The sequence below is a fragment of the Diplotaxodon limnothrissa genome, linkage group LG19 (assembly GCF_057381915.1).
Source record: "Diplotaxodon limnothrissa isolate DT_005_m linkage group LG19, D_limnothrissa_male_GT1.1, whole genome shotgun sequence".
NCBI classification, from domain to species: Eukaryota; Metazoa; Chordata; class Actinopteri; order Cichliformes; family Cichlidae; genus Diplotaxodon; species Diplotaxodon limnothrissa.
The window spans coordinates 19,789,046-19,801,667 of record NC_140614.1 but is presented as its reverse complement, the minus strand read 5'-3'; the positions used below and the strand labels follow the sequence as shown (position 1 = coordinate 19,801,667).

Sequence of the window (12,622 nt, the reverse complement as noted above, 5' to 3'; positions counted from 1 at the left end):
ACCACGTTTATTAACAGATCAATTTTCTCCACAGTTTTAGGGTGAGCTAGAATAGATATATGGTTTCAGTAATACGAATAAGAGCGCAACAACATAGAGACAATGACGATCACTCTCATAATTTCATTACGTTAGTGCACCCATCGCTCCGCATCCTTAACGCTACATTGATGTCGAGAGTCTCTGACACAGCTGTGCTCTGCAGCACAGACACCCTGCTTATCTGTGATTCGGCCAGACTGGTGTTGAACTCCAAAGACATGCGCGGGGTTAGGTTAGTTGGCTGTTGGTGTGAGTGGTTGTCTGAGTCTCTCTAATAACCCTCCAACAGACTGGCGACCTGTCCAGGGTGTACTTTTGCCCTATGACAGCTGGAATACAACCTGAATAAAATAAGTAGGAGAAAATGAATGATGTTTATGAACTGTAGTTAATGTAGTCAGACAATAAGTTACCGAGCAACAGGCCACAAGTCTTGGTGCAGAATCATACTAAGATTTAAAAAATAAAATGTTGGCACTGGTGTTTGAAACAGTATACTGTCAGTAAGACTGGAGCAACTGCACACATCTGGAAACTAATAACTAGAGTAGTTAAGTAACATTTTGTTACTGCATCCATTTAGCCAGGTATAATTAGCATGTCTACATACATGTCATTTCTAATGTGGTCCTATGTGGTATGTTGTAGGACAGTGAAGTGTCTGACACTGACCATGTACCAGTGCCTGAGAACACTGGTATGGAGGGGGAGAACGCACCTCTTTACTGTATTTGTCAGAAACCAAACATCAACTGCTTCATGATGTAAGTATATATCAGTTTTATATTTGCAGTACGCGCAGTAGGGGTGGGCGCTAGCTTCAGCAATGTTATCAGAGATTTTTTTTTTTTTAAATGAAGATCTTCTATTTCGAGAAAACTACCAATAAGGATATATGCACAGATCTAGAAAACAATACTGTAACATTTTATTGATGCTTGCAGTTTGGAGGCAGCAGTATTTGCAAGTGTAACTAAATTCCAGGCATTTTCCATCCTTCTTTTCATATCAGCTTTTTTCTAATTGTCAGTGTGAACCAAGGTGTCAGCAGCAGCATTATAGTGCAAAAGTAGTGACCCAGCATAGATCAAATGTAAGCACAAAAGTAGCCAAGGTAGTGTTTTTCCTGGAAGTTTTAAGTGAAAGGATAAAGTAACTGCTTACCACTTTAGTTTAACAATGATTAATGAAATGTAACCGTGTAACTCATCAGCAGTCTGCACAGTATGGTCACATATTAAAACTGAAGAATATGTTGTACTTGTTGTAGTGTTTCATCATGGGTCCAGTTTTTACCCAGGTGCTTAAAGCCCTTCTTTACCCTCATGTAACACCAACAGTAATTTCCAACCACTATTTCCTGTTCCTGTCAGTCAAACAAACAGACGACAAACATCTTCTATAAACAGGAATAATGTCATTTTATCGGATTAGAAAACATCTAATCTAGCGTTGATATTACACTGCTGTTTAGTGTCTGGCTAATCTCAGTGTCACCAAAATATCTGCCCTACATGTCAAACAATGAGAGAACTTGAAACAGTAACATCACCTAGCAGCTTATTTTAATTAGTGCTAACGTTTTGTTTGCTGGCTAACATTGCTATTATTATAGTCACAGTTAATTGACTTTGAATAGCTTTATTTCAAAAGTAATTTTACAATTTCACAGCCATTTAGCTGTGTTAACTGTACATGCTGTAGGTCATAAGGCGTGCATGGATCATTTTTATAATCAGCCTCTTATCTTTTGTCCACCACAGACTTTGCCATGATAAATTGGTCAGTTGACAACCAGGAGCCGTACACCTTAACCTCAGAGGCCAGGACATCCAGGGGCAGTGTGAACACGCACTTGTTTAAGTGGGACGCAAGATGGACTATAGAGGGCCACCCCCTTGCCAGACAACCAAGTGCTGTCCCTGTCCACGGCCAGTGTGAGAAGGACTCTCACTAAAGTCAACCCACACAAAGCTGCTGGACCAGACAATATACCTGGACGCGTGCTCGGAGCCCGTGCTGACCAGCTGACTGATGTCCTAGCGGGCATCTTTAACATCTCCCTGAGTCAAGCTGTTGTGCCACAGTGCTTTAAAACCACCACCATCATACCTGTCCCCAGACCTTCCCAAAGCCTAATTACACAATGATTGCCTGAGCCTATTCTTGTTAAATGATGAAAAACTCAAAGGCACGTTTGGGCAGTGGATCTGTGTGAAATCAGCAGCTTGCAAAACGAAATCAAAATGTGTGCTATTGATTCTAAAAATAGAAATCACAATAAAGTTCAACATTTACTAAAACCGCCATTCAGTCATCTGAGAGTCTTTACTCATGAAATTATAACGGTTAGATGAATGTATATGCAGTGATTTACTGATCAATGATAAAAGGGGAGATTTATGCAATAACGAAGACTGTCATGAAAAGTATTTGGCATCTGATCTCCTGTAACCTGCGGAGCTAAGCTGTTTTACCAGCTCTGCTCTCTGATTTTTCTTTTTTCTTTTATGAAAAAACACAAGTTGTCAAAGTTATTTGTTTGCAAATGTATTTCAGAAATATCGACATACTTTTTTTAATCAGCAGAAACTTTATGTCAGTAGTGCAAAAACCTGCACTGATCTGACCTCATTTCTTCCTCATCCTGATTCCTGACCTGGGAAGGGAGAGAAATATTTGTTTTTGTTTGTCTTCTTGTTTTATTTAATTCCTTGTGGGATTTGGATCCAACACGTAAAGTATGCATATTATGCACACACACAAACACACATGCAGCTATTACCCATTTCTTGTATTCTTGAATAAAGACATTGATTTGACACATTTAATTAGCGGCCAATTGTTTTTATTGTTCAATTATTAAGAAAAAAGAAAAGGTGGGGGTGGGTGGGATGTAAAGGGAGAGAGGAGAGAAAACCCCAACAATCCCCTCTGAGCAAGCACTAGGCGACAGTGGATAGGAAAAACTCCCTTTAAAGGAAGAAACCTATGACAGAACCAGGCTCTAGAGGGGGCAGTCAACTGTCGGGACTGGTTGGGGGGTGATTGTGAAAAGAGGGGAGGGAGATGGGAGAGGTGTTAGTAGTTAAGGGGAGGGGGGGGGGGGGGAATTAAGCTGGAGCAGAGGTGGGGGAAGAAGAGGTGACATTGGCAGTAGTGAAAGAAGGAGTGTTCTTCCTCCAGAAGAAGCAGAAGCGTTTTTTCTTTTTCTTCAGCTGCTCTTCCACGAGCACCTTTTTCTCGAGGATGAGGATTTTCAGCTCCTCGATTGTTTCGGTGTTTTGCTTCTGCAGCTTGTTGCATTTTTTCTCCACTTCTTCTTTTTCAGCTTGTTTTTCTTCCAACCTTTCTGTCAGCACTTTAGATGTTGCCTCCTGTTTTTGTAGTTTTTCATTTTCTCCTTCCAGCTCAGATACTTTGAACTTCATTTTGTTGTAAAGTTCTTGCAGGTTTTGGTTGTTCTTCTCAAACTCCTGGAGAAGAAGTTTTTCTTCTCTCTGCTTACTGACCAGCTGTTCTCTTTCTTGAAGCAGGTCTTGATATTTGTGCAGTGTCTCATTGAACTTTACCTGCAGCATCCTGTTGTTTCCCTCCATGAGCTGGAGTTGGCACTCCATGTCTCCCTGCTTTCTGTCCAGCTGCTCTTTCTCTTGAAGGATTCCTTTATTTTGTCGCAGAGCTTCATCAAGCTTTCCTTGCAAGCTTTCATTTTGTTGCTTGATGCTCTGAAGATTGGAATCCATTTCTTTCTGTTTGATTCCTTGTTCCCTTTTCTGTTGGAGGAGCTTCTCATTTGCTTGCTCTGTGCGATCAAGCCTTTTTTTCTCAACATTGTATATTAGCTCCATGTCTCGGAGGTTGCTGTGCAGCCCTCTCTTCTTCATGCCATCTTCTTTCTTCTCTTGGAGGAGTTTTCTATTTTGTCGAAGAGCTTCATCAAGCTTTCCTTGCAAGCTTTCATTGTGTTGCTTGATGCTCTGAAGCTTGGAATGCATTTCTTTCTCTTTTAACTCCTGTTGCCTTTTCTCTTGGAGAAGCTTTTCATTTTCTAGCAGTGTGCGATCAAGCTTTTTTTTGTATACACTGTACATTAGCTCCATTTCTTGGAGATTGCTGTGCAGCCCTCTCTTCTTCGTGCCGTCTTGTTTCTTCTCTTGGACAAGTTTTTTATTTTGTTGCAGGGCTTCATCAAGCTTTCCTTGGAGCTCCTGGTTCTTTTTGTCCATGTCATGGAGATCTTGTTGTTTCTCCTCAATAATAGCTTCCTTTTCTTGAAGCTGGTATGACAACTTTTTTAGTTGAGCGCTCTTTTGCTCATTTTCCTCCATCAAGAACTTAATCTTCTCGGTGTTTCTGAGCGCTTCATCCTCCATTTCTTCCAAACGCTTTTCCTCTAGTTCCACTTGGTCACACCAAGGAAGAGAGGAAAGGGAAGAGTCTAGTGGCTCATCCCAGGGAAGAGTGTAGGGGTCAACTTCTTGTCCCTTTGGATTTGTTTGAGACATCTTGGGTCTGGATACAGTTAGAATTGCAAAGGATCCAAATATTTCAAAAGGCTTTTCTGGCGAACGGTTCAATGCTGCACACATCAAGGCTGCGAGAAACGGACTAAAAGTCGTTGCTCTTCACCGCTATTTATAGGTTTTTGGATCAAAGGATCAAAGGATCAGAATGGTGGTAAGATTCTACATGTGTGTGACGTCATAATTCTGTAAGGCAATGAGGTTGTCACGTGATATTTTTGGAGGAGGGCATTTTTCAATTTGGACAAATTATCAATAAAGTTTCAATCTCTGTTATTTTCCCCAAAAAACGTGTTGTCGTAATAATGTTTTCTACTGTAATTTGTGCCAACAGATGGCGCAGTTTAAAGTTGGCTGTTACTCTGCCCAGGCTGCTACCATAGAAGAAGAATGTAGACCAATAGTACTTTACAATTACAATTACAATCCTGAACTCTGGCCTGAAGGGGCTCTGGTCCGGCGTTTTTATGAACCTCGTAAGCCCGGTACGGTGGTGCCAAGCTCAGTGGATCCAGCAGGGGAGATAACTGCGCCTTTTGGTACCAACGTATCAACATGAAGATGTCTATTCGGGTATTATCTTACAACTGTCGTGGTCTACGTTTGGGACAGAGTGCAGGGGACAAAGCTCGACGGATTGTTGTGGACAGTCTGCTTGCAGAATGTGACATTTTATGCTTGCAGGAGACATGGTTGTCCAAACAGGACCTGGGAAAACTTAACTGTCTAAATGCAAGTTTTTTGGGAGTGGGGGAATCAACAACTGATCTCAGCACAGCTATAGTCAGAGGCAGAATACCTGGAGGGGTTGCTGTGCTTTGGGACAAAAAAATAGACCCTGTGATAAAGCCCATTAGACTGGATGTAGACTGGTGTATTGGTATACAATATACACAGAACAATAGTAGTTTTATCATTCTTAATATTTATACTCCCTATGAATCTTGTCAAAATGAGCAAGAATACCTCAGTAGGCTGGCTTTTATTAATGCATTTATTCAAGACAATGATACTTACAGCATATATGTTTTGGGTGATTTTAATGCTGATCTCACAGACAGCAGTTCTCAGTTTGCTGACCACTTAACTCATTTTTGTCAAGTTAATAATCTTATCTTGTCTACCAAAGTGTTACTGCCTGCAGATAGCTATACATACATAAGTGAAGCCTGGCATAGTACATCATGGCTGGACCACTGTATCTGTACAGCTGATGGACATGCAGCTTTAGCAAACATGACTATTAGGTATGAGGTAACTGTGTCAGATCATATACCTTTTGGTTTTACTGTGAATGTGGAACAAATGCCAGCAACAACTGGAAACAATATTGCTAATATTGCTACCAGTGTAAAATTAGACTGGTCAGCTTGTAGTGAAGATGATTTCTTAGCTTATCATAGTAATACCGATATACATCTGAACAACATTTCTTTGTCGAAAGAAGCTATTTTGTGCAAGGATGTCAACTGTAAGAATGCTGTGCATAAACATTTACTCTGCTCCATGTATGATGATATAGTGACTGCTCTGCATGAAAGTGGTACACTGCTTGATAAACAATATAAGCATAAGAAACCTAACATCAGACCTGGCTGGAAAGAACATGTATCCATGTACCATGATGAAGCTCGCATAGCTTATAAATGTTGGGCCATGGCTGGAAGACCTAAACAAGGCCCAGAATTTGAACAGAAAAAATGTGCGAATGCCAGATATAAGTACGCTGTTCGCTTTATAACTAAAAATGAGCAAATGCTGAGAGCAGATTCTTTGGCCAGGAAAATGTTGTGTAATAATATGGCAGATTTTTGGAAAGAGGTGAAAGCTCTTAATAACTGTAAACCATCTCTACCATCAACTGTTGAAGGTGTTTCTGGGGCAGATAACATTGCAGCATTATGGAGACAGCATTACAGTGCGTTGTTTAACTGTATAAAAAGTGATCCATATGAGGACAATCTTGACATGAGTAATGACACAATAAGTGTAAGGACACATGAAGTATATGAAGCCATTCATAGGTTGTCTGATAATAAATCCTCTGGTTTGGATCACATCACTGCAGAACATTTAAAACATGCTAGTTTAAGGCTAGCTCCTCTTTTAGCACTCTGTTTCACTGGGTTTATGATTCATGGCATATTACCAGACTCAATGCTGTGTATTTTACTGGTACCAGTTATGAAAGACAAAGCTGCAAAAGTGAGCTGTTTGGATAATTACAGGCCGATTGCACTAGCCAGTATTTTATCTAAGGTGTTAGAAAGAATCCTGTTTGATAGAGTTAGTGTGTTCATCTCTTCTCTGGATAATCAGTTTGGCTTTAAACCAAAGCACGGCACTGACATGTGCATATATGCACTCAAGGAAATAGTCAGGTTGTATAGGGCTAAAAATTCATCTGTCCTCATGTGTTTCATTGATGCCTCTAAGGCTTTTGATCGAGTGAACCACAGAAAACTTTTTGATAAATTGAAGACACGGGGAGTTCCTCAATACATCGTGAGGATTCTCTCTTACTGGTACGCTCATCAGAACATGCAGGTTAAATGGGGAAGCAGTATTTCTGCCCCCTTTGGTGTCAGACAGGGTGGGATTTTGTCTCCAATTTTATTTAATTTATATGTCGATGATTTGTCCATACAGCTGAGAGCCTGTAACACTGGGTGTATATTAGGTGAAGCACTGATAAATCATCTTATGTATGCAGATGACCTGGTTGTTTTTAGTCCAAGCAGTGCTGGGTTACAGGATCTTCTTAATGTCTGTACTGAATATGGTGTGCAATATGACATTGAGTACAATGCTGCTAAAAGTGCTGTTTTGATATGTAGAACCAAGCAGGATAAACAGCTAAATTTCCCTTTGTTTAAACTGGCACAAAAAACTCTTGAAGTTCATAAAAAGGTGAAATACCTCGGTCACTTTATTACTGAGCAAATGAATGATGATGATGACATATACAGACAACGGTGTAAGCTCTATGTGCAGGCAAATACTATTGCACGCAAATTCAGCTTTTGTTCACTTCCAGTTAAAGTGGCTTTGTTTAAAGCGTATTGCACACCGCTATATACTGCCCCCTTGTGGTCATCCTACAAACAATGTAGCATGCAGAAGCTGCATGTTGCATATAATGATGCGATGAGAATCCTTTGCAGGATACCTAGAAGTGGTAGTGCCAGTCAGATGTTTGTAGCTGTGGGTGTCTGGACTTTTAAAGCACTTTTAAGAAAGTTAATGTTCAGTTTTAGAGAACGACTGGATGGTTCGAGTAACAGTATAATTTTAGCACTTACAGATCCGACAGTGAGTGGTTCCCGTTACTCATCCAGTCTCAGAAAGCACTGGTTAAAGTGTTTGTGTATTTATTGATTTATTTTAAGTAATTGTGTTTTATGTATATTATGGTTTTATATTTTTACAAATGCTTTATATACTTATTTATATACATATATATATATTTAATGGTATACCTTGTGTTGTGTGTGTGTGGGGGGGGGGAGTTGTGTGTGTGTGTGTGTTTCTTGTCTTGTTTTTATGGACATGTAGTCTGCCAATAAAGATTGAATTGAATTGAATTGAATTACGTTAGTGCACCCATCGCTCCGCATCCTTAACGCTACATTGATGTCGAGAGTCTCTGACACAGCTGTGCTCTGCAGCACAGACACCCTGCTTATCTGTGATTCGGCCAGACTGGTGTTGAACTCCAAAGACATGCGCGGGGTTAGGTTAGTTGGCTGTTGGTGTGAGTGGTTGTCTGAGTCTCTCTAATAACCCTCCAACAGACTGGCGACCTGTCCAGGGTGTACTTTTGCCCTATGACAGCTGGAATACAACCTGAATAAAATAAGTAGGAGAAAATGAATGATGTTTATGAACTGTAGTTAATGTAGTCAGACAATAAGTTACCGAGCAACAGGCCACAAGTCTTGGTGCAGAATCATACTAAGATTTAAAAAATAAAATGTTGGCACTGGTGTTTGAAACAGTATACTGTCAGTAAGACTGGAGCAACTGCACACATCTGGAAACTAATAACTAGAGTAGTTAAGTAACATTTTGTTACTGCATCCATTTAGCCAGGTATAATTAGCATGTCTACATACATGTCATTTCTAATGTGGTCCTATGTGGTATGTTGTAGGACAGTGAAGTGTCTGACACTGACCATGTACCAGTGCCTGAGAACACTGGTATGGAGGGGGAGAACGCACCTCTTTACTGTATTTGTCAGAAACCAAACATCAACTGCTTCATGATGTAAGTATATATCAGTTTTATATTTGCAGTACGCGCAGTAGGGGTGGGCGCTAGCTTCAGCAATGTTATCAGAGATTTTTTTTTTTTTAAATGAAGATCTTCTATTTCGAGAAAACTACCAATAAGGATATATGCACAGATCTAGAAAACAATACTGTAACATTTTATTGATGCTTGCAGTTTGGAGGCAGCAGTATTTGCAAGTGTAACTAAATTCCAGGCATTTTCCATCCTTCTTTTCATATCAGCTTTTTTCTAATTGTCAGTGTGAACCAAGGTGTCAGCAGCAGCATTATAGTGCAAAAGTAGTGACCCAGCATAGATCAAATGTAAGCACAAAAGTAGCCAAGGTAGTGTTTTTCCTGGAAGTTTTAAGTGAAAGGATAAAGTAACTGCTTACCACTTTAGTTTAACAATGATTAATGAAATGTAACCGTGTAACTCATCAGCAGTCTGCACAGTATGGTCACATATTAAAACTGAAGAATATGTTGTACTTGTTGTAGTGTTTCATCATGGGTCCAGTTTTTACCCAGGTGCTTAAAGCCCTTCTTTACCCTCATGTAACACCAACAGTAATTTCCAACCACTATTTCCTGTTCCTGTCAGTCAAACAAACAGACGACAAACATCTTCTATAAACAGGAATAATGTCATTTTATCGGATTAGAAAACATCTAATCTAGCGTTGATATTACACTGCTGTTTAGTGTCTGGCTAATCTCAGTGTCACCAAAATATCTGCCCTACATGTCAAACAATGAGAGAACTTGAAACAGTAACATCACCTAGCAGCTTATTTTAATTAGTGCTAACGTTTTGTTTGCTGGCTAACATTGCTATTATTATAGTCACAGTTAATTGACTTTGAATAGCTTTATTTCAAAAGTAATTTTACAATTTCACAGCCATTTAGCTGTGTTAACTGTACATGCTGTAGGTCATAAGGCGTGCATGGATCATTTTTATAATCAGCCTCTTATCTTTTGTCCACCACAGACTTTGCCATGATAAATTGGTCAGTTGACAACCAGGAGCCGTACACCTTAACCTCAGAGGCCAGGACATCCAGGGGCAGTGTGAACACGCACTTGTTTAAGTGGGACGCAAGATGGACTATAGAGGGCCACCCCCTTGCCAGACAACCAAGTGCTGTCCCTGTCCACGGCCAGTGTGAGAAGGACTCTCACTAAAGTCAACCCACACAAAGCTGCTGGACCAGACAATATACCTGGACGCGTGCTCGGAGCCCGTGCTGACCAGCTGACTGATGTCCTAGCGGGCATCTTTAACATCTCCCTGAGTCAAGCTGTTGTGCCACAGTGCTTTAAAACCACCACCATCATACCTGTCCCCAGACCTTCCCAAAGCCTAATTACACAATGATTGCCTGAGCCTATTCTTGTTAAATGATGAAAAACTCAAAGGCACGTTTGGGCAGTGGATCTGTGTGAAATCACCAGCTTGCAAAACTAAATCAAAATGTGTGCTATTGATTCTAAAAATAGAAATCACAATAAAGTTCAACATTTACTAAAACCGCCATTCAGTCATCTGAGAGTCTTTACTCATGAAATTATAACGGTTAGATGAATGTATATGCAGTGATTTACTGATCAATGATAAAAGGGGAGATTTATGCAATAACGAAGACTGTCATGAAAAGTATTTGGCATCTGATCTCCTGTAACCTGCGGAGCTAAGCTGTTTTACCAGCTCTGCTCTCTGATTTTTCTTTTTTCTTTTATGAAAAAACACAAGTTGTCAAAGTTATTTGTTTGCAAATGTATTTCAGAAATATCGACATACTTTTTTTAATCAGCAGAAACTTTATGTCAGTAGTGCAAAAACCTGCACTGATCTGACCTCATTTCTTCCTCATCCTGATTCCTGACCTGGGAAGGGAGAGAAATATTTGTTTTTGTTTGTCTTCTTGTTTTATTTAATTCCTTGTGGGATTTGGATCCAACACGTAAAGTATGCATATTATGCACACACACAAACACACATGCAGCTATTACCCATTTCTTGTATTCTTGAATAAAGACATTGATTTGACACATTTAATTAGCGGCCAATTGTTTTTATTGTTCAATTATTAAGAAAAAAGAAAAGGTGGGGGTGGGTGGGATGTAAAGGGAGAGAGGAGAGAAAACCCCAACAATCCCCTCTGAGCAAGCACTAGGCGACAGTGGATAGGAAAAACTCCCTTTAAAGGAAGAAACCTATGACAGAACCAGGCTCTAGAGGGGGCAGTCAACTGTCGGGACTGGTTGGGGGGTGATTGTGAAAAGAGGGGAGGGAGATGGGAGAGGTGTTAGTAGTTAAGGGGAGGGGGGGGGGAATTAAGCTGGAGCAGAGGTGGGGGAAGAAGAGGTGACATTGGCAGTAGTGAAAGAAGGAGTGTTCTTCCTCCAGAAGAAGCAGAAGCGTTTTTTCTTTTTCTTCAGCTGCTCTTCCACGAGCACCTTTTTCTCGAGGATGAGGATTTTCAGCTCCTCGATTGTTTCGGTGTTTTGCTTCTGCAGCTTGTTGCATTTTTTCTCCACTTCTTCTATTTCAGCTTGTTTTTCTTCCAACCTTTCTTTCAGCACTTTAGATGTTGCCTCCTGTTTCTCAAACTCCTGGAGAAGAAGTTTTTCTTCTCTCTGCTTACTGACCAGCTGTTCTCTTTCTTGAAGCAGGTCTTGATATTTGTGCAGTGTCTCATTGAACTTTACCTGCAGCATCCTGTTGTTTCCCTCCATGAGCTGGAGTTGGCACTCCATGTCTCCCTGCTTTCTGTCCAGCTGCTCTTTCTCTTGAAGGATTCCTTTATTTTGTCGCAGAGCTTCATCAAGCTTTCCTTGCAAGCTTTCATTTTGTTGCTTGATGCTCTGAAGATTGGAATCCATTTCTTTTTGTTTGATTCCTTGTTCCCTTTTCTGTTGGAGGAGCTTCTCATTTGCTTGCTCTGTGCGATCAAGCCTTTTTTTCTCAACATTGTATATTAGCTCCATGTCTCGGAGGTTGCTGTGCAGCCCTCTCTTCTTCATGCCATCTTCTTTCTTCTCTTGGAGGAGTTTTCTATTTTGTCGAAGAGCTTCATCAAGCTTTCCTTGCAAGCTTTCATTGTGTTGCTTGATGCTCTGAAGCTTGGAATGCATTTCTTTCTCTTTTAACTCCTGTTGCCTTTTCTCTTGGAGAAGCTTTTCATTTTCTAGCAGTGTGCGATCAAGCTTTTTTTTGTATACACTGTACATTAGCTCCATTTCTTGGAGATTGCTGTGCAGCCCTCTCTTCTTCGTGCCGTCTTGTTTCTTCTCTTGGACAAGTTTTTTATTTTGTTGCAGGGCTTCATCAAGCTTTCCTTGGAGCTCCTGGTTCTTTTTGTCCATGTCATGGAGATCTTGTTGTTTCTCCTCAATAATAGCTTCCTTTTCTTGAAGCTGGTATGACAACTTTTTTAGTTGAGCGCTCTTTTGCTCATTTTCCTCCATCAAGAACTTAATCTTCTCGGTGTTTCTGAGCGCTTCATCCTCCATTTCTTCCAAACGCTTTTCCTCTAGTTCCACTTGGTCACACCAAGGAAGAGAGGAAAGGGAAGAGTCTAGTGGCTCATCCCAGGGAAGAGTGTATGGGTCAACTTCTTGTCCCTTTGGATTTGTTTGAGACATCTTGGGTCTGGATACAGTTAGAATTGCAAAGGATCCAAATATTTCAAAAGGCTTTTCTGGCGAACGGTTCAATGCTGCACACATCAATGCTGCGAGAAACGGACTAAAAGTCGTTGCTCTTCACCGCTA

The 12,622-nt window shown here is 40.5% G+C and overlaps 2 protein-coding genes across 2 annotated transcripts; both read right to left on the bottom strand.

Annotated features, from left to right (window-relative positions):
- Positions 1-3,155: 3,155 nt before the first annotated feature.
- Positions 3,156-4,634, bottom strand: LOC146612061 (uncharacterized). The gene is made up of 2 exons (XM_085342916.1): positions 3,512-4,634; positions 3,156-3,427 (listed from the first exon to the last, which is right to left on the bottom strand). The coding sequence occupies exons 1-2, from the start codon at positions 4,632-4,634 to the stop codon at positions 3,156-3,158; spliced, it is 1,395 nt and encodes a 464-aa protein (XP_085199042.1).
- Positions 4,635-11,182: 6,548 nt separating this feature from the next.
- Positions 11,183-12,577, bottom strand: LOC146612060 (uncharacterized). The gene has a single exon (XM_085342912.1). It carries the CDS (start codon positions 12,575-12,577, stop codon positions 11,183-11,185), a length of 1,395 nt encoding a protein of 464 aa, XP_085199038.1.
- Positions 12,578-12,622: the final 45 nt, after the last annotated feature.

What these genes read in the sequence shown, in the direction of transcription:
- LOC146612061 (XM_085342916.1), bottom strand. Translation starts at nt 4,634, where the DNA reads ATGTGTGCAGCATTGAACCGTTCGCCAGAAAAGCCTTTTGAAATATTT. An exon ending in ACTTCTTCTCCAGGAGTTTG is followed by an intron (nt 3,428 to 3,511) that starts AGAAGAACAACC and finishes ATGAAAAACTAC; the next exon opens with AAAAACAGGAGGCAACATCT.
- LOC146612060 (XM_085342912.1), bottom strand. Translation starts at nt 12,577, where the DNA reads ATGTGTGCAGCATTGAACCGTTCGCCAGAAAAGCCTTTTGAAATATTT.